The sequence below is a fragment of the Agrilus planipennis genome, unplaced genomic scaffold (assembly GCF_000699045.2).
Source record: "Agrilus planipennis isolate EAB-ADULT unplaced genomic scaffold, Apla_2.0 scaffold1, whole genome shotgun sequence".
In the NCBI taxonomy this organism is placed as follows: domain Eukaryota; kingdom Metazoa; phylum Arthropoda; class Insecta; order Coleoptera; family Buprestidae; genus Agrilus; species Agrilus planipennis.
This window is the reverse complement of record NW_020442466.1, coordinates 79,991-102,978: the sequence shown is the minus strand read 5'-3', so window position 1 is coordinate 102,978 and position 22,988 is coordinate 79,991. Positions and strand designations below refer to the sequence as shown.

Below are 22,988 nucleotides of genomic sequence, written 5' to 3'. Positions count from 1 at the left end.
CTGTCTTTTGCTACTTTAACCTTATAGTGTTAAGCATATTTGTCAAGAAAGAAGCCATAGTTTGCGGAGCAAATTTTAGACGTAGTGTCGTATGCTGCATATCGATTTACCGATGCTTCTATATGATGGTGGAATATCATTATCATCATAAGGTAGCCAGTCCTAAGACTGTTTGGACACGTACCTCCACACTTTCCTATCCTGAGCTAATCTTCGGATTTCCCTAAAACTAGAACAACCCACATCCTTAACTATTTGCAAACAGTAATTTAATCTGGGCCTACCTCTACCCCTCCTCACTCCCGTTTCTGCTTCTAATATGTCTCTAGACCTTCATGTCTAAGGAGATGTCCTATTAACCTATCTCGCCTATTTCTTATTGATTTCCATACAGTACTGTGTGGTCCTATTCTTTCTAATACCTCTTCATTTCTAACCTTCTCTATCCGCGGTATCCTCATCATTCGCCTATAACACCAGATTTCGAACGCTTCTAATCTTTTCTTTTCTGCAGCGTCTACTGTCCATGTTTCGCACCCGTACAGCGCCGCTTTAACAACCTTTTCTGAACTGCTAAAATTAACCCTCCACGAGCATAGAAGCAGTCTCTTTTTATTGAAGGCGACATGACCCTGCGCTACCCTCTGCTTTATATCCCTACTACTCCTTCCGTCCTGACTTCCCTGACATCCTAGATACCTCAAATCAGCCACTTCTAATTTTTCGTCTCCTATCTTTATATTCGCTCTTTCCCTACTTTTGCTTCCCTTGTATACCATTATTTTTGTTTTACATTTATGATGGAATACTACCATTAAAATTGTTATTATCTGACAAGGGTTTGGTACAATACCGAGATTTACCTTAGGAAAACCTTTCAAACATTTAAAAGTTCTTTCCGTTTTGTTTTATTATTCTAAACGTATTTAAACCCAAAGTAGTCAATCGCTTTCAGTACCGTAGTACAATTGCATAGTTTAATTGCGATTCAAACGGAGAATTTATCTATCAGGGATTCCAAGTATGCCCCGAACATAATTGAAAACTAAGCGCGAACTTTAAATTGCCGCCAGTGCAAAACAATTTAAATGCAGATTGTCGCAAAGAATATAAATGTATTATGTGCATACTGCATACTATACCTATGTAAGCGCTACGGATGTTCTTAACTTAGGTTACAGTTACCTATCTGGTCACGGTATTAAAGTGATTACCATTTCGCCTCTTGAATAAATTTATGATACGTGGACGCTCTTTACGACGACGATCGTAGGGAACTAGAAGTGCAATTAAGAAAACGGAAGCGGATGACAAGAAAATTTATTTGCGTATACGTACAAATTTAAGGAGCGACAGTTTTCCAATGCGAAACCCATTTGTAAAGGAAAAATATTGAAATTTATGCAGTTTATAAAATATCAATGTCTACCAGAATATTGTATGAAAATGTTTCAAGAACGTATTAGTGAATTAATTTTTTTTTAATTAATTTTACCCACTAGTGCAAGGATATGTGGTATGGTATACCGTTTTATATAGGTAACAAATGGCAATTTAGATAAATAGGTTGGTACAATAGTTCTGATGTTATTCCCGATCTTCTTCAACAATTTTTAGAGCGCCTTGTGGATTTTGAATGTGTAGTAGTCGTTCAATGGCTGCAGTGGAAATCCAAAGCCGGCGGATTTAGCGAAAATAAATTGTCGTTATCGTCTGGAGCACAGCTCGACATTTGAGAACACACCCCGACAATCTTGTTATCTCACTCGAGAGGGCTTGTTTAGCTCCTTGAGAAAATGGTGTTCGATTCTACAACGATCCTTACGTCCAAGTACCTACCTGCCATCCATTTTGAACGTCACAATACTAAAAGTTCAAGTTCTAGTTTAAAATAACCAGTAAAAACTGGATTTAATAACATCGTGCTGTAGATAAAAACTGTAGAAGATGTTCAGAAGTTTAGGGAACTAAAATACTAATAAGGAATTAGGTTAATGTTACTAATCAAGCAATAATTAGATTTTCTGATAATGGTTCGGGTATCTAATATCAATAAAACAAGCCCATTAATGAATCTATCTATCTCATCGTCATCATAAGGTCGTCAGTCCTAAAGCTAGTTGAACACGCACCTCCACTTCTTCCTATCCTGAGCTAATCTTCGTATTTCCCTAAAACTAGAATAACCCACATCCTTAATTATTTGCGAACATTAATCTAATCTAGATCTACCTCTATCCCTCCTAAATCCCATCATTTCTGCGTCTATTACTCTGACTACACCTTCATGCCTAAAAAGGTGTCCTAGCAACCTATCTCACCTATTTCTTATTGACTTTCATAGCGTTCTCTTATTCTTTCTAATACCTTTTCACTTCTAATCTTTTCTATCCACGGTATCTCATCATGCGCCTGTAATATCACATTTCGAACGCTTCTAACCTTTCAGTATATCTCATCATCATAAGGTAGTCAGTCCTAAAACTGGTTAGACCCGTACCTCCACTCTTTCCTATCCTGAGCTAATCTTCGCATTTCCCTTAAACTAGAACAACCCACATCCTTAACTATTTGCGAACACTAATCTAATCTAGGTCTACCTCTACCCCTCCTAACTCGCCTATTTCTTATTGACTTCCACAGAGTCCTCTGTTCTCCTATTCTTTCTAATACCTCTTCATTTCTAACCTTTCGCCTATAACACCACATTTCGAAAGCTGCTAACCGTTGCTTCTAATCTTCTAATTCTAATCTATCCATCTCTACTTTTAAATTTTCTAATTTCTCTACATGCCTCATTGTCCTAACATTCCACGCTCCGACTCGTGAAATATTGCTTCTATCCCTATTGCACTTATTGATGACATCCCCAGAGGACGCCATCATTTCATATGTCTACAGTACAAAAATTACTAATGCTTGCACATAGGCTTGATAATGGCTGATCTGACTAACTCGTCAACGAGGTGTAGTTAGATGAAATTAGGTTATGGTATGACAAGGAAGCTTATGTAAAGTATGTGAAGGCAACAACGGTACGTATCCGTTCAAATTTGGATGGGTTCAACTAACAACCTTGTAGTTTCATAATGTTAAATCCATTTTGAGGAAAAAACCGAACTGAAAGAAAATTAATACGTATATGCCACCATTTTCCTCAAAAATCAAACTTAGTTAACTCCTTCGAAAATGCTCCACAAGAAAATAACTTTTCCACCCCATTACCGAGATGTTCATAATTCATATTAGTTCCCTCCTCCACGTGCCTGTAAATACTCTAATGGAAAATAAGAAAAGATTGAACAAGAGAATAAATCAGACCGAATCCGACATGGGTCCTGGACCTGGTGTTAAAGATCATTAATTCCAATTTAACATCCGGCACCGCTGTTGTCATTGTTCCGTCCAACGTTAATTAACAGCGCAAATCAAACAACCCCGCGTTTACAAGGCATATCCCAGACACTCAAAACAAACATGTGTTTGCCAGGCAAGTATCCACGTTGGCTTCAACTCCTATTAGTGAACCGGAGGTGTGATGGCCGCTGGCGCCCTTTTCCCCAAGAAGATTAATTACCTCCCGCTGCGATGAATATCTGAAGTAGGTACGTCACAGTGCGGAAAATTGTGTACGACAGTTTAAATAAAAGTAAATCTCGGCTGTTATGTGTATACTGACGAGGCAAACATTACGTCAAACGACGTAACTGACCCAGATACACGTTTATGAGGAATGTTGCAAATGAATAGCCATTAGGATACCCTAGATACATCAAAAAGGACTAAAATCGGACTCTTAAGAGATTAGTCTGCTTCAGTCATAGGGCCAGTCTGACTGTTTATCAGTCAAACAAAGAATTAACATCGTAAACTTTATGTCAAACGGGCTGGAAATTGATAACTGGGAACCGGAAGGAATTGCAAACTTTCTGGTGAGGAATACTTTTCGTTGGGTATGGAACATGGATAGTAGACGCCGCGGAAAGGAAAAATGTTTAAGGTACCGGGATAGAAATAGGTGGAAATGAAAAAGTATTAGAAACAGTAGAAGAAAAGAAGATGTTATTGAAATCAATAAAAATGGATTGGTGGGACACACAAGAAATTCGAAGATTGGCACCTGATAGGAAGAATTACAACACCATTAAACGCGTACACACACGTACGTACAAAAAGTATGTCGGAGTAGCGCAAAAACGTCTGGTATTTGGCATACTTCATTTGCAGCGATCATACACGGTCATGAATGTTATTAGCATGTGTAGCCAACCAAAAGTCGATATGCAGCAATAGAAATGTATGTTGTCGTTATTACCGCGTTTTTTATCGTCAGTTAAATCGACAAGCTTGTCGTTATAACTGATCTTAAATGCAAATCTTCAGTTGCGTTTAAATTTTATTATCTAAACCAGTGTTAACTAAACGCTCAGGTAATTACTGCCATAATTTAGAAAATCGCTAAAAATAAATGTAGTAGAGACTGTCTACTGTGAAAGAATGTATTATAAAAGTCAAGTGTCAGGCAGCCAGCGGTGATACCTATTACAAAGTTTCCATACTTTTCATTTTTATTTTGTCTCGTCCCGTGAAATAGTTTGTGCATTGAACCTTTTGACCTTTAACTGTTATACTTTAATAGAAAATCAGACACTAAAACTAACTTCAGAAAAATGCTGCATTAAAAGCTAATGAACATTCGCAAAATGGGCTATTAAAAGCCTGAGTTGATAAAATGCATACTTTGTTGTTCTTAGTATAAATACAGCGCTTAAAACTGAGATTGAAGCACATTCTTTTGGGTCAAATAAAAAACAGTAGTCGTAAAATTAACTGCACCAGCTATTAAATTTCATCCAGTTCTTTATAAGAAACAGTTTTGTTATAATCTGCATTGTTATTATTTTTGTGTTAAATAATATTGATTATGTATATACTCATGTTTTAAAGAATATATAATTGATCAAAAATTAGCGAGTCAAATAAGCCAGGACGTAAAATTGTTTAGAAATATAAAATAAAAAATTGAACAAAATCGGGTCCCTTCACAAAAAATAAAATTACTTTTATGTTCAGTTGATTGGTAGGACATCTTCCTAGGCATTAAGGGTACTTAGAGACATATTAGAAGCAGAAACAGGAGTTAAGAGGAGTAAAAGTAGACCTAGATTAGATTACTGTTCGCAAACAGTTAAAGAAGTGGGTTTTGGGGAAATGCGAAGATTAACTCAGGATAGGAAAGAGTGGAGGTGCGTGTCCAAATAGACTTAGGACTGACGATCTTACGATGATGATGATTAATGATAAATCAACCTGATTCCTTCTCACCACCGATTACTTTAAATTAATGAGGAAAAATGTGTTGCTGCTGCCATGCTCTCGCCGGGAATCGAACCCGGGCTCCTCGCTTTACGTACCAGTAGTCTTACCGCTACTAAAAGTAAAAGAACTTTCTTAATGTATTTATAACCATTTTAATAATGAGGGTTTCAAAAAAAAACATTTGCCATTTAGCGTCAGTAACTTTATGTCGATGTACTATAAAAACTTTTAATCTATACATTTACTTACAAATACGTTTATCTCTAGCTAATGTTGAAGACATGTCTGCATTGATGTACGTTACAAATAAACTTGGATAGGTTTCCATTATCGATTTTAAGTAAAATTCCCAAGCATCTGATGTCTTACTTTATGCACCTTTACATTTTGTCTGATTTTATAGATAGAAACAGTTTTCAGGAAGTGCAAAGATTAGCTCAAGGTAGCATGAAGTAGAGGTAATGTTATTAAATATTATATTAGTAATTTTAAATATCGTCGAAATCGATTATCAGAACGTACAGTTTCCAATATTTTTAATGCAGTTTTAATGTTACATTTTTAGGTAATGTATGCTCGTTTATCTAATCCCGATATCCGTATGTAACAACACTGGCGTCATGTTTCGGTTAAATCGAATTTTCCATTTCCATTCAAATCCTTAATTTCCTAGTATTAGGGGCAGACAATAAAGCTGGGGCATTGTGGCAAATATGGGATTCATTTCCGATCACAAATCTGGCAGTAAAAAGGATACAAATTCGACTCGAACGAGGTTACGACAAAAGGAAATTTCAAAAAGTAATTTTGTAACTACGTCTCCAAACGACGATACATAGTCGTTATGAAAATAAACTTACTGGATCTATCTCAAATGATCATCTCTTTAAAGGAATTATTACATAGGCGAATAAAACAATTCGAAGTGGTCTGTATTCTGATTTTGATCTTTTTGGATCTCATCAGCGGGTCGCAGGCAGCCCCGACAGAACACAGACCAACTTTTACCTGCTCTCTTAACAGCGCGTATTAGAAAATACCACAAATAGCGCGGTAAACGCCATCTGTAGCACGATGCTACATTTTAGGATTACGTATGCTCCAACAAGATCCATTTAAATATATGGATATCTACTTGTTGTAACAAATCTCGGCGTAGCTAACCTCAACATGATAGGCACGTTACCTTAATCGAATAAAACAATTCGAAGTGGTCTGTATTCTGATTTTGATCTTTTTGGATCTCATCAGCGGGTCGCAGGCAGCCCCGACAGAACACAGACCAACTTTTACCTGCTCTCTTAACAGCGCGTATTAGAAAATACCACAAATAGCGCCGTAAACGCCATCTGTAGTACGATGCTTCATTTTAGGATTACGTATGCTCCAACAAGATCCATTTAAATATATGGATATCTACTTGTTGTAACAAATCTCGGCGTAGCTAACCGCAACATGATAGGCACGTTACCTTAATCGAATAAAACAATTCGAAGTGGACCTTGCTGGAGCATACGTAATCCTAAAATGTAGCATCGTACTACAGATGGCGTTTACAGCGCCATTTGTGGTATTTTCTATTACATAGGTAATTGATATTCAATGGTCTGTTGATTCATAAATTGCCATGAACATATCGTAACTTTATTAAATGATTGTGTACAGACTAATTGGTTAACATTCCAATTAGTTATAACTAAATAAGCACCGAAGAAGTTTCAAATGGTCAGTAATTTAGAGACAGAAGACCAGAATCCATTTGCAATGAAGTTGCAAAAGTCAGTCAGTTATAGTTCGAATTCAAAACGATAGAAAGGGAAAAACCAAGCGATAAAGGGTGTGATATAGTAGCGAACAGGTGATTAGTTAATAACAGTGGTGTTAACCAAAGAATCATCGATTAAATAAATTAATGAGAAAGGTATTTTATTATAAACGCGACATTGTAGTTATGGCTTACGTTCATACGTTCACCCTATCTAGCTGATGGAACCTACAACTCTTAGGTGTAACTTGATTTGTCAAATATTTGTGGGGAGAGACAACAACATTTCAATATCACACAACTCTTCATAAGGTTAATCCGATGCTTCTTCAAATCACTGTATTTATGATTAACAATATTACCTATGTTAAATTTGCTTAGTTAAGATTATCCGTTCTTACCTTATTATTATGACTAATTTCATAACCATCTGGTTTGCATTCATGAGATCGTATGAGATAAATCATTTTGTTCCGTTTAAGGAAGGATTTAGTAACGTCAGGGCCAAAGTAGGTGCCCGCTCCTCTAAGTCCATTTGGAATGCATCCGTCATTCGGTTGAGGATCGCTCCACAGAATGTCAAAAACCTGCAAAAGAACGACAGCGCTGTAACCACCTAAGAATTCAACGAAAATATTCTCAAATAAATGAGGTCATGTTGCGAGTTGGAAGCTGGCGCTTTGGGTATTATTAAATTCGAAATTTAAGAGCAGTTAGAAAAATTTAGAAATTTCTAATTTTTCATAGTAACCTTCTGAGACAAAAGAAACCATATTTTCCAATAAGGGTAAGTAAGAAAAGAGAAAGCGTGCTATTCAATCAATAAAAAAAAAAAAAACTTTTGGGTGTTTCATTCCTACCAGCCAGTAATGCTGGTGGGCGGGCAGTCCCTCCGGACTATGCCGGAAGGTAGGGCGGAAGGCCCTCTTCAGCCTGCTTTCAGGAATCGTGGGAATGGGTGGGTGGTGGTTCGGGTGAGAAAGATGAGACGGACGAAATGAAGACAGAAGAGAATGGAATGAAAGATTATATGTGGAATATTACTGCGTCAGCATTTGCCTAAGTGATCCAAGGAAACCACAGAAAAACTTGGACCGAGGCAGACGGACCCAGAATCGAACCGAATGCTAAGCAATGGTCTAGACCTCTAGGCCATGCCGCTCGGTATTCAATCAATGCTACCTGTACCTATCTGGTAATCTTGATATTGAAGAGCATGACGCATTGACATATGTATGGGAAGATTATAAAGAGGTTTCCCTAACTTATACGGGAAGATTTTAGCGAAATTAGCGAGTTAGGTCGTCATTTAAGTATACAAATGTAAACAGTTTGTAAGAACGTTTGTGTTCTTGGACAGAAATTTTATCGGATCGCGATTTCGATATTCCATCCGAAATAACTTAGTTGTAGCAAATAGCCCCTAGATGACGACACATTGCTCTGTTTGGATATTAAATAAACAGTTTGATTGGTGGTTTTGCCATATTGACCGATATGATGTGATTACAATCCAAGTTTCTGCTCAGTGATTAACCGAAGGTTAATTAAAATTTGGTTTTGCTTGTGGCGTCCAACGACGTTGTCGAAACTTGATTTCTAATACGATCATGTTTTTGTTAAGAATTGATTACGTGACCAAATCAACGGGAATAATGCTACTACTTACTTGTTTCCATTCCACTTTGTCGATTAATTCAGACGCCTGTCCCGAACCAAGCTCGACGATTGGAGGACGAAGTAGCGAAACATACTAAAAATAAAGGAACGACTTTTATTTACAAAACTAGACAACTTTTCCCACTTTTACATAATTAAAGGCAACGAAATGTAATTAAGAACGAATCCTACGATCTTTTTGTTTCTGATTAGTTTTGGTTTTCCAAATATTAAACGAAATATCTGAAATGAGAAACTTGAAGCTACAAAACAATATTCGGATAAATAGGAAATGTCATAGAAAATACGACAAATGGCGCTGTAAACGCCATCTGTAGTACAATGCTACATTTTAGGATTACGTATGCTCCAACAAGGTCCATTTAAAAATATGGATATCCACTTGCTGAAACGAATCCCGGCGTAGCTCACCTCAACGTGGTAGGCACGTTACCATAATCGAATAAAAAAATTCGAAGTGGTCTGTATTCTGTCGAAACTGCCAGACGCGGATCGCGATTTAGATCTGTTTGGATCTCATCAGCGCGTCGCAGGCAGGTCCGACAGAACACAGACCAACTTTTACCTGCTGTCTTAACAGCGCGTTTCAGAAAATACCACAAATGGCGCTGTAAACGCCATCTGTTGTACAATGCTGCATTTTAGGATTACGTGTGCTTCAGCCTGCGATGTGCTGATGAGATCCAAACAGATCGAAATCGCGATCCGCGTCTGGCAGTTTCGACAGAATACAGACCACTTCGAATTTTTTTTTATAGGAAATGTCATATTTTCGACAAATTTTGAGGGAAAAATAAAAACACTTTTGCAAAGTTCAATTATCATTAGTTGACCTCGTCCTATTATTAAAGGCTATTTCTATTTGTATTCTGTAAAATATTTACCTAGACGTTCTCGCTCAATTGTTTAAAGTCGTGTGTAAATGCCTATATGTTATATACAAAATATGAAATTCAATTGTTAACACAGCTCAACCATCAATGTCAAGCAGGCTGACATACCAGAGCGCAATGTATTTAACATGAAAACTTACTCTGCGAATTAAATACGAATGTAGCGAAGCGGTGCATCCCGGCGTTGTTAGCGTCGTTATGTACTCCGTATTATACATATAATATGATTCTGAAATATTCAATTACCTTTCCTCTGTCTAAACTTCTTATGAGATCCAAATCAGTGTTATCCGATATTCCTCCATGTACTATAAGGACTTTGTTATTTACTATTGTTCCTAGTGGCAGCCATCGATACACTGTTTCGATTAGCTTCAGCAGCTTCTCCGAATTTCTCTACAAAAGATGAGAGAAAAAATTATCTTGAGAGAAACAAATTATATTCATTAATACTGAAGTTCATTCTTGAGAAATATCAAGTGGAACAAAAAGTTGACCGGCAGGTTTAGAATGATTGGATAAATGGAAATTGGAATCATCTAAATTTGAAGATTTATCTTCCTCAATGTATAGGGTTGTTCGGAAAGTCATTTCGTTTTTTTTGTGGAAATGAAAGACAGTTTTCGTATAATAAACAAATACTTTATTAAATTATATATTGACCGTTCTGGTCCAACACCTTTTGTCATCTTTCTGGTAGTAGCATAATTCCACGCTCATAAAATTTTTGGTCTTTGCTGGCAAAAAACTGATCGAGGAGGTTTTTGACCTCCTCATTTGAGGTGAAGGTTTTACCGTCTAAAAAATTTTGGAGTGACCGGAACAAATAATAATCCGATGGTGCCAGGTCTGGAGAATATGGTGGGTGTAGCATTGTATCCCATTCAAGCTGTAAAAGCTTTTGGCGAGTGACCAAACTTGTGTGAGGTCTCGCGTTGTCTTGGTGAAACACTACACCTTTCCTGTTGATTAGTTCTGACCTTTTCTGTTGAAGTGCATCATTCAGTTTGTCCAGCTGATGACAGTAGACTTCCGAATTAATCGTTGTGTTATCCGGTAAAAGCTCAAAAAAAACGATTCCTTTAAAATCCCACCAAACAGACAGCATCACCTTTTTTTGGTGAATATCGGCTTTGGAAATGGTTTGAGCCGGTTCATCTTTTTTGCTCCATGACCTCTTGCGTTTGACGTTGTTGTATACAACCCATTTTTCGTCCCCAGTGATGATGCGCTTCAAAAACGGATCATTTTCGTGACGTTTGAGAAGCGAATCGCAGACGTCAATGCGGCGACACAGATTTCTCTCTGTGAGAACATGGGGAACCCATACATCGAGCTTCGAGGATAATCCCAGGCCTTTCAAGTGGTCATAAACTGTTGAATTTGATAAATTTAACCTCAATCCGATCTCACGTGTTGTTATTCGCCGGTTCACATCAACTAATGCCTTTATCGCGTCTTTATCAGCTTCAACCGGCCTTCCCGAACGTGGTGCATCTTCGACATCAAAATTGCCGGATCGAAATTTAGCGAACCAGTTCTGGCACTGGCGTACTGTCAACACACCTTCTCCATACACATCAGTCAATTTCTTTCTGGCTTGAACAGCATTTTTACCCTTTCTGTAGTAAAACAGTAAGATATGTCGAAAATGCTGCTTATCGCTCTCCATATTTAAAAGGGCACCAACCAAAAACTACTGCGTAGAATTAATTGGAATTTTTCACACACAAGCCTTGCTATATGAGCTCTCAAAGCATATAAAAATTATACGGCTTAAATGTGAAGTTGGGTGCAAAAGAATACAATTAAATCCTCTGTCGGGAAAAAACGAAATGACTTTCCGAACAACCCTATAGAAGACAATAATGTCGCACCTAGTTATAAAATTATTCTTTAAAATAGTAACCGTCTGGGACAATAAAACCCTCAGTTCGCATCTCCACTATTTTGGGGGTAATCTTTACATTTCTCGAAAACTGGAACAACCTAACTATGCATCGCTATTTTTGTTGGAACATGTCTCTAGATGGTCCTTCATATCTCAAGGGTTGTAACCTTATACTCTTTCTACTACTTCATCAACATATGTCAAGAAATTAGTTGAGGGACCAACCCATTCAAAAATTATAAAAGTTTCGTAGAATTAGTGATGAAAGTATTGTACAGTTTACGTTTGATTTTGTCATGAAAAATCATTTGCTTTTATTTATTTATTGACCAATTATGCTTATACTTTGTTTTATCCGTTCTTTGCTGTTTTGTTTTACTGTTAGGGTGCAAGTTATTGATTTTCCCTAATATAAGATGTAGCTATTTTTTTCAGCAATAGTATAGGTAGCGTCTGTTGCTGTTCTTGTGTAAATACTAAAATTTGACCAAAATACTTGTTATACATTTTTAACGAAGGAGGATAATCTTCGTAATTTTCGAGCTGCTGTAGAACGAAAGCACTGCCAGAAAGTTTAACGATGTACTGGCAACGGAAAACGATAACGAGAAGTGACAGTTGTGTGGGAGAAAATGTTAGAAATTCCGGCCATCGTTTAAACAATTCTCCTAATTATTCAACATTAAATTCGCTACCTTTCACGATATCGTTGAGAAACGTGACGTTGAAACAAAGAAAATTTATTTCTTTGACTGATTTCAATTGAGTTCAAGCAGGCGCTTCCCTCAAATAAAAAACGTTAAACTTTTGACCAGCAATGCACCAAAACCGCCAGATATCAATCGTGTTTTGAGCATATTGGATCATTTCTGTACACCATTAGTAGTTTTTATAAATCGGAAGTAAAGTTTTCAGCAGTATATTGTCATTATTTACAATATTACGACAGATTTGTGTTTAGAAGCTATTCGGTTGGAATTTATTTTATTTTAGTTTTTAGCGGGGAGGTATTTCCCCCTGAATCCTTATTGAATTCTTTGAGTTGCTTGTAGACATCTACACAATGGATTTTATAATCGTATGTTTAAAGTTAATAGACTACCACGTCTTCAGCTTAAGGTTCGGTCAAACAGGACGCAGATTGGCCGCGCGGACAGGACGACCGTAGTTTATTGCGAAGCAGTATAGTCAAAATACAAACAAAACTGGAGAATACAAACTGCAATTGATTCTTTTTGAACACATGTTTATTTTTTTGTCAGTTTAATATGTCGAGCGATTTTTCTGGTACAGGATAAATTTTATTTTATTCGTCTTCGGTCAAGAACGACCGAAAAATTAAATGGAAGCTTGACATAAACAAGAAACTTGAAATTTTCTTCTTAAGATATTTCTGAAAACAGTTTAATAAGGCACTCATGTTACGCACTCTATTTCACCTCTAGTGCGTTCATTTCACTTTTACCATTGGGCAATTCTTCGGATCGGCTAAATAATCGCACGGTGGAAAAACCTCTCGTGCGCGCCAGCCCTTATACACAGGGTTTGTCCGGAAAGTAATAGGACTGATTTCCTTCCGCCGCGACTGTACTTCGGAGCGTGCGCGCACCGACTGGATTCGGTAGAGGGCATTCTTAGCTAACGTACGAGCACCTGGAGAGTCATAACAGGCTTTTTCGCGCGACGTGTTTCTATGAGCGGTGCAAGCCGAAAATGCAGCGTTCTCAATAAATTTTTTTAAATCGACTCAGTCCTGTTACTTTCCGGACAAACCCTGTACATCTACGATGAGTTCTGCACGAATATATTTAAAAGATTAGGGGTGTTTTGAAAATTGAAAATTCCCTAATCTTTTAACAAAATATAAAATCACTACCTAAGGTAAAGCGTCTACTTTGTTTTTGCCTCTAGATCCTAAGAAAGGTACGAATTCTTTTATAATTGACAAACTGAATTAGAAAAACAAAGGAAAGAGAAGGAACAGGAAAATTTACTCTTTCGTGAATAAATAAGCCCTAAAGTTTGATGCGAGATTAATTGGCTACCATTTCGGTACTGTCTATTTCCAGAGAAAGTTTGAATGGTTAACAACCACTGTAAATAATACATATTTACTCACGTCAGTAGACAGAAAGCACTTAACCATAATCGTAATTTGTATCACAATTGTCAGTTTATACGCCAAGTGCATATCAAACCTAGACGCCTCTTAGACAATATGTTGATAAGTGTATATTAAGTTTCCATTTTCTTTTGTTGAATTACATAATTAAATAATGTTGTAAATATGAAAAATGGTGTTATTCTTAACATACATATACATTGCATATGTAATAGGTCAATTGAAAAGTCCCCGGCCTGACACATAGATGGCGGCACCAGAACTAAATCCATATGATTTTCAGTTAGTCCGATCCTTCAAAAGACGCGTCTATAAATTTGACGGCTGTCGGATCATTAGTTTGTGAATTATAGCATTTTTAGTGAAGCAACTTTTGTTATTGTGAAAAAAATGGATAAAAAAGAATTTCGCGTGTTGATAAAATATTGCAAAAACTTGGCTTGATAACGAATTTTCGGACACTGCCCCAGGAAAATCAGCCATCAAGGATTGGTATGCTATGTTTAGACGTGGTGAAATGAGCACCGAAGACGGTGAACGCAGTGGACGCCCAAAAGAGGCTGTTACGGACGAAAACATTAAAAAAATCCACAAAATGATTTTGAATGACCGTAAATTGAAATTGAATGAAATAGCAGACACTCTACAGATATCAACGGAACGTATACATCACATCATTCACGAATATTTGGGTATGAGAAAGCTCTGTGCAAAGTGGGTGCCGCGCGAGCTCACTTTTGACCAAAAACAACGACGAGTTGATGATTCAGAGTAGTGTTTGAAGATGATCACGCGTAATAAACCCGAGTTTTTGCGTCGATATGTGACAATGGATGAAACATGGCTCCATCATTTCACTCCGAAGTCCAATCGACAGTCATCGGAGTGGACTGCACACGATGAACCCGCTCCAAAGCGTGCAAAAACCCAACAGTCGGCTGGCAAGGTTATGGCGTCTGTATTTTGGGATGCGCGTGGAATAATTTTCATTGACTACCATGAAAAAGAAAGGACCATCAACAGCGACTATTACATAGCGTTATTGGACCGTTTGAAGGACGAAATCGCCGAGAAACGACCGCATTTGCAGAAAAAGAAAGTCCTGCTTCACCAAGACAATGCACCGTCTCACAAGTCAGTGAAAACGATGGCTAAAATTCATCAATTGGGCTTCGAATTGCTTCCGCATCCACCGTATTCTCCAGATCTGGCCCCCAGCGACTACTTCCTGTTCTCAGATCTCAAAAGAATGCTCGTTGGGAAAAAATTTTCGTCGAATGAAGAGGTGATCGCCGAAACTGAGGCCTATTTTGAAGCAAAGGACAAATCGTACTACAAAAATGGTATCGACAAGTTGGAGGATCGCTATAATCAGTGTATCACCCTTGAAGGGAATTATGTTGAATAAAAAAAACGAATTTTGCAAAAAAAATGTGTTTTACTATTTTAGGCCGGGGACTTTTCAATTGACCTGATATATAAGTTCATAATTTGTTCAATAATCAAAAGGAACTGTTTGAAAGCTTCTGTTTAGACATGTTTCAATGTTAACTGTTTTTTCATTTATTTGTCTCCAGCGAACTGGCGAATCGATGAAAAATTTATGTTTTGGCCCAAACGACTGAAATTTTTCCCTCAGGGGTGGTCTCCGTAAATAGCACCTCCATGCAGATGTTTAAAAATATAATATTCAAATTCCGTGTCTATTATGCCAGCTTTTAAACAACAAATCGATTTCCGAAATCACGTTTCCTTTTTTAAGTAAATTTATTATTGTGATTTGGAATTTTGTTCGGGAAAAATTGATTCTTTAATGTATTCCGCACATTTGCATCAATTTGCTTGGCAGACAATTCCTTCCAGAAATGATGAGATTATCACCAGGGGATATTGAATTTTGCCGGAATTGTCTTTTCATTCTTCTTGTTCTGTTTATTTTATCGCAATGATTTTTTACGTTAGTATATATTTACGTCATTCCCGCTAACATTCCTACAAAAAAAGGTATTCGTATAGAAGACACTGTGTATTCTTAACGAAAGTAAATGGCCAAATGATAAACCACTAAATCCCTGGCAAGGCTCTCTGTTCGTTGTAACCTTAAGGCCAATTTAACTTTCGCGTCGAAAACTTCCAATCTCTTTTCGCTTACACTTTCCTTTATTGGAAAAGTATTCCTGCGGGAATCCACCGCGAAAAAAGTAGAGTAGTTGTTAAGTTTTAATTTCCGAAACGAGATAGCTTTATCGACGATTTTTGCTTCAACCTTAAATGTCATAGTAATATCCACGAAAAAGCCGAATAACTTTTTGTAGCTCGGAGCATTGAATACATATCTAAAGATCATCACAGGTTCACGGTCCTTCTATTGGATCAAAATTGATTGTTGAACCGCAAAATTGTGGATTTAAAAGGGATTCTTTTGCACTATTCAAAATATTGTAGCTATTAGTCTTTTCGTTACAAAAATTGTCATTAGTCGATACTTGGCTCAATAAAAGTAAATGATATCAGTGAAATTTTTGGAAATACAAAATTTAATGGACCATAATAATGCATCTCAAAGTTAGTAAAACACATCCGAAACACCTTAGGATTATAAATAAATATGGCGTTTCACTGATTCTCTATCGTTCAAGTGCATACACCTACTAGGGTCCTAGGTAAATGGTTACAACATATAATAAAAACTTGAAAATATTAAGGAAAATACATTAAAAAAAATCGACGTGTAATTATACAACACGCTACTGAAGTGAAACTTCTTCAAACACACAAAAATACCGGGATAGGGGTTAAGGAGTTGGTTTAATGGTATTATTTGTACACTATGCTTCGCACGGGTGCAATGCTGATAGTAAATATACTATAGAATGTCTTTATATACAACAATCACAGCTTTTTTGTCATTAGACAATACAAACCGGCCGGTACCGCCGCAATTGCTATGTCCCTGCATCTTAAGTTTGTAATATCTTCGAAAATATTCATTTAAATTACATGCATATATATTATTTTGATCCATCTCGTAGAGTTTAGCGAGCGTTTGCAATGTAAACGCAAAAAAATGAGTTTATTTACGACATCACATTAGAAACCTCTAAAATTATCAGTGTTTCTCTACTATATTATGCATGTATTATACATACAAACCTTCCTCTTGAATTACTCTATCTGTTAAAAAAAGCGCATTAAAATCCGTTGCGTGGTTTTAAAGATCTAAGCATCCATAGGGACAGAAAGCGGGGGAAATGCGTTGCATGATTTCGTTACATAGCAACTCGCATGAAACGAACTTACCCTACCGTGGGTAAAGAAGTTTCACTTCAAAAAATACAAATCGATATTGTATATCAGTCTCATAACTTTTCTAAATATCATTAGATCATTACTTAGATGTTCTGTGAGCATCACAGTAAATAGCAATTTCTTTCATTTACCTTATATTTAGTTTGCACTTCCCTTATGAAGCCGTACCTAAAGAGAAAGACAATAATCAGTCGGGATTTCCTGATTGGTTCGTTTCGTATTTTTCGTTAAATACCTTGTGTTCATAATGTGGTCCTCGTGATTACCACGGTTGAGAAAAACTCCACCGGGAAACACTAGCATACATGCCAGCAAGAGCAATAACACTTCCAGACCCTTCTTACCTCTATCTACGAAATCGCCATTGAACACGTACGGATTTTCTGGCGATGGAAGTCCATTCTGAAACAAAAGACAATAAATTGAAAGCTTTAATTGAACAACAGTGGTATCTTGTAGATAAGAAAAATTCTCGGGCTGTATAAGTAGTAGAGACTCATACAGATTCTGAAATTTTAGTTAAGGAGTGTACGTCTAGCTCATATGAAATACAACGTAAATTTCATTGCAGCTACGTTCGGCAATGGAACAATTTTATGGCTGTGAATGAAAATTTTGTATTAAATATGCAATTAAATGTTGTGACCCACTTGTCTACAGAAAAATATTCTATGGATCGAGAAGAGTCCTACTGGTTTTACTTCCTAAATAAACAAAAAACACTAAACACATCCTGTTACAGCTACCTTCGTACTTCTGTAAATTTTTCTTATCGTTAAGGAGAAGAGACTGCCTTAAAATTCCAACCTCCACACCGTCACACTTGACGCAGCGAAAAGCATTTGAATGCATTTGAGCATCCTACCTACAGTTCAGATTTGTCTCCTCGTGACTACCAAATGTTTGAACCACGCAGGGAATAAGCAAACGGTCAGTAATCGAAGGCTGAAGAACAAACGAAGGTGTACGTCTAGAACTGGGTCATTTTTATTAGAAATAAGCGTCACACAACCTCCATCTTGATTATAAAAGCGGTAACCATAGCAGGTCTCATAAGAACAATATTCTGAAGTTGTTAATGTCTATTTATACTGGTATTTACTTGATACGAATTCGACATTATTTTTTATTTCGACATAAAACGACAACCGAATTTGTAAAATAGATTGACTGATAAAAAGGACATTCTGAAATAGCGACGTGGGAGTTTTAGCATGATATGAATATCCTTCACCCCGTTATCCCATTTCTATTTCTTAAAAAGCGAATATCGAACTCCGACGAATGTCTTTTATGTCTTTGCTTTGACAGCCGCCTTACTTACATCAAAATAAAGCTTCAATTTAATAAATATTCGGAAGGATGTCCGCTACATGAAAACAATTTTTTCAAGGAAACGGAAATTTACGATTCACGTAAAATATTGGTGATATTTCCATAAAATAACTTCAGATGTAATTTTAAATGTGTTTAGCAAGGGATTTGTGTGGCACAGTAATTATTAAGAAAGGGATATTTTGTTTTGGACTTTATCTGTGTCAAAAGCTGACAGAATCTATGAATCTACAGTCCATTTCAATTTGTTAGAATTGTAACCTTGAAGAAATCTGCGCGAAGATAGAAAGAATACACACTAGGCGTGAGCAAGACAGAAATAGTCGGAACAAGCTTGAACGAGCAGAGCTCTCTATGGGCGGTCTTAAGAGATCTGTTAGAACTGTACAGTACTACACGAAAATGTTTAGCAATTTCTTAAAACAAAAATGTATATAAATTAAGAATAGAAAACAAAGCAAAAGTTTTATAGGTGTGTAGAAGGTTAGGTTAATTCACTTGTTATTATTTTTAGCTAAATACGCTTTTAAATTAAGCATATTTTTAAATTTTAACGAGGTAGTTTAAATAATTTTGCAAATGGTACTGTACACTTTTGTCTAGTTCTCGCTCGATGATCGGTGGTGCTGCTAGTTTGATTATAAAACATTTAAATTAAAACAAAGATTTAAATACTAAAGAATAATGGAATTGCTAGTTCGATTTAAAACAATACCTACATTTGAAACGATTTTATTATACAACGAACTGCGATGATTAACATATAAATAAATTTTATATATTAGCTTACTGATCAGAGCATTGGTGCGTAAAGCCAAAAGTCCCGGGTTCGATTCCCGGTGAGGGTGAGTCAACAGCAACAATTTTCCTTTAATTTGAGATAATTTGTAATGGGAAAATTAAAAATAAAATATCAGTTTTCATTAATAAATAAATTTTGTCTACATTAATACACAAAAAGATTGTCAACATTACCAATGTTTATAATATCTTATGTACCTATACCATGATATACATAAGTGTTAATATTAACTAAATCAATAGCTGTAATAATTTATGGCATTCCGATCTCTATATAAGAATATCCTGATAGGATATATTTTGTTATCCGATCTTTCAACTGACACTCACTGCTATCACCAAAACCTATTTATAGGAGACATCAGAATCGAAATTTGATATGATATAGAATGCCATATAGCACAAGTAAAAGAAATACCCGTAAATTTTATTAGTTTGCAGTTCAGAGAAAATATTACATGACAAACCAATTCGTTTTTCGGTTTTATTTTTAAACAAAAATCATTGTGGAGTCGTTTGTACATTCAAGACGAAAGTGAAATGAAAGCTGAAAGCTTCAAGCTTCAAACATTAATTTGCGAATTGAAGTTTTTGGTGCGTGGTCCGCATAAAGAAACTTCCAAATTGTTATGCCCTTACAAAGAATTAAAAAATACCACAAATTAAAAGAAGCGCTTTCGGTAATCGGATAATTCAATTCTGATGTTCGTTTAATTTTTCTTGGTTTCAACTTTCGGTTGCTTTTTCTTAAACTAACTTCAATTCCACCGTATCTGAATGAACGTAGGCGTAGCGCAATTAAACTTTGCTCTTTGAAGTTGAAAATCTGCTGCTACTTCACCTGAGTTATGCACACCGCAAGCCTTTTTCGCAGTGGGAACATATGAACTCCAATCGTAATTGAATTATCCAAACTCTTCACAACCTTTCATATTATGAAATTACTGATAATGAAATTGCTATTCCTTGGATCACTTTTGGTAGGTTTAGGTATTGTTAATTTCAATTGTTCGTTAATTCTAATTTTTAATATTCATCTTGTTTGGCCAATATAACCAAGTTTTATTAATACACAAAGTTATAAATTTTCACCAGGCAAATGCCGATTTCATCATGCAAATAAAGACGAATTGCTTCAAGTTATTGTAAATATACTCAAGTAAATATTATTCATTTGTTCAAGTTCTAATGCGAATACGAAAATAGCTATTTTAGAAACAAAAATCCATGTTGAAGAACATGCCAATCTCTTTCTTTCTAAGAAGGAAAAGAATAATGTATTTCATTAAAATACCTGCGGGAAGTGAATACGAAAATAAGAAATATTACTTAGGACAGTGGAGTGATAAAGTATATTTGCATGAATGAACCACAACTCGCTCTGTCAATGTAATTTTTTACTGCGTCTATCCAGGCCTTTATTTCGGGATCACTATGTTTTCGCTCTTCTTCTGTTTTTTTTTTTGTTGTTTTAAAGTGGATAACCTGATTTTCTCGCATCGGCATTCGAAAGGAAAAGTATTCGGTTTCTGCTCTTACATTACTTTACATATATAAAAAAGGTAATTTCTTACCTCTGCAAGTTTGGGCATTGCTTACGTCGTATTTTGGCAATATTTATTCAACTGTTCAACCTTTCCGAAATGGCTAAATAATATATCCAACAATAATAATAACAACGAAGCAAAAAGGAACAGGCACATAAAAATGATTACATTATGAATCTAAAACGGCAAAATCTAGAGCTAGAGGTCCTAACCTATGGAAGAAATACACCAGCTATAGCGTCCAACTGACTCTTATTTATCCGCAAAGAATTTAAATGTAATTTCTATATTTTATTTGTACGAAAACTTTGTGACAGAACTCTATATTTTGCCGTGTAATTATCCTTCAATCCTGCAGTGTTCCCAGCACTTTCGGAAATCAGCTAGGTTTTTATTGGATGAAGGCAATCTGAGCCCAATCAAACCTCTTTAACCTTTCAATAACAATATCAGATGTCTAATGATAATTAATCTTTAATAGTTCATGGAAAAGGTCTGCTTAATTAGGTTAAGTTACGGAAATTTGTCTCAGATTTTACTTGGAATCAATTAGGAAGGCCTTTAAGAAACAAAGCACCCCCTCGTGGACGTTAAGCAATGCCTGGAAATTTTCGTAAGTGGTTCCACTCTAAAGCGTAACTTTATCTTTCATAATTTTAGAAAACGATCTTTCAATATATATTGTTTTTAATTTCCTCTTTGAACACTACAAACTACTGTGAATGTTTTGATACCAGCAATCATTGTCAGTGTTTAGTTAATGTACTTGAATTCGTTAGGTTGTGTCAATCAAACATTAACGTTAACGAATCTGAAGTCAATAAGCGCCAAACAAAACTAATGTCAAACGTATTTGTATATTTGTAGAACAAGTTAATGATTTATGCAAACGAAGCAATGCTGACATGTCGAATCAGCATTAACTATATTTACAAAGCTTAATTTCATAGTAAACACACTGCTCGGTGAATTTCCACAGTGTAGGGTAAGTATAAGCATGGACTCAATCAGAGGATAATAAGGATACACCTATGTTCATTAGTTAATAGGGCTGAGTAGTTGATTACGTATTTTGACTTTCACTTCGTATTCAAGAAAGCTGTTATGTAGGCAACATTTTTTACAATGGAGTAAAAGTTTATTGAGACATACAAGACGTTGCTGGAGGGGGCTGTGATGTGGAACAGAAGAGGGTGATAGAAAATTGATTTTGCAAGGCTCATTCACAAAATAACAACTGCTCAACAGTGGATTTAACTAAAATAATTTTTCAGGTATTCAACTATTCGATTCTATTCGTGTTCACACAACCCTAGCTTTTTACGAAATCCTACAAACGATGCGATAAACTCCATCTGTAGTACAATGCTAAATTTAGTGGAATGCAATATGTTCAAAAACTCCATGTACATATAGTTTGGACGTTCAAAATTGTTATAGTCCGCAATAAAACTCTCGCATTTACTTTCTTCTTCTTCAAGTGAAGACGTTTGTTTAAAGATCTGATCTTTTCCATACCTAAGAAACCTTTAGCTGCTACACCGCTTATTGTTATTCTATATCCTACAAATGACGCGGAAAACGCCATCTGTAGTACAACGCTATATTTAGTGGAATTCAATATGCTCAACAAATCATTTGTAGGATTTCATAAAACGCGCTGTATTAAAGCTCCAGGTAGAGTTGGTCTGTGTCCTCTCGAAACTGTGACGCGCTGATGAAATCCAACACGATCGAAATCACTATCCGCGTTTGTCAGTTTCGATAGAAACACCTGAGCACATCGAATTTCTTTGTTCGATTTTAACAAGGGCATGTTCAAAACACAGCAAATGACTACAGTCCGAAGTGGAAAAGAGATACGCGTATTCTCCCTATACAAAAATTTTCACTCTCTCTCCAATCTCTCAGAGTCTTTCATAGTTTCCGAGAGCATCTCTCACAGTCTTTCACAATCTCTCAGTTATTGCCTAGGTGTTTTTATGGATCTCTCACAGTCTCTGTATGAGAGACTCGAACGATAAAATCGTTAATTCAGAGATTCGAGTCTCTCACAGAGAGACTGAATGGATAAAACTGCAAAATTGAGAGACTCGAGTCTCTCGTAAAAAGACTGGAATCTCTGAAACATGTTCAAATTTAAACCATCTCTATCGAGACACCACTTATTGAGAGATTAGAGTCTCTCGTTCAGAGATTCGAGTCTCTCGTTCAGAGATTCGAGTCTCTCGTTCAGAGACTGTATACGAAATAATGATCTCTGTATCAGCGACTCGAGTCTCTCGTTCAGAGACGCTAAACACTATTTTTGACAGTCTCTCGACAG

The 22,988-nt window shown here is 36.2% G+C and overlaps 1 protein-coding gene across 2 annotated transcripts in view; it reads right to left on the bottom strand.

Annotated features, from left to right (window-relative positions):
• LOC108733380 (serine/threonine-protein phosphatase rdgC) overlaps positions 1-22,988 on the bottom strand; it is a 102,827-nt gene that overhangs the window by 23,909 nt on the left and 55,930 nt on the right. For both annotated transcript variants that reach the window (XM_018464516.1, XM_018464525.1), the window contains 5 exons: positions 17,215-17,381; positions 17,111-17,147; positions 9,904-10,053; positions 8,754-8,837; positions 7,486-7,671 (listed from right to left, as the gene is read on the bottom strand). In XM_018464516.1, coding sequence (XP_018320018.1) covers positions 7,486-7,671; positions 8,754-8,837; positions 9,904-10,053; positions 17,111-17,147; positions 17,215-17,381 — 624 coding nt within the window. The remainder of the gene's footprint in view (positions 1-7,485; positions 7,672-8,753; positions 8,838-9,903; positions 10,054-17,110; positions 17,148-17,214; positions 17,382-22,988) is intronic.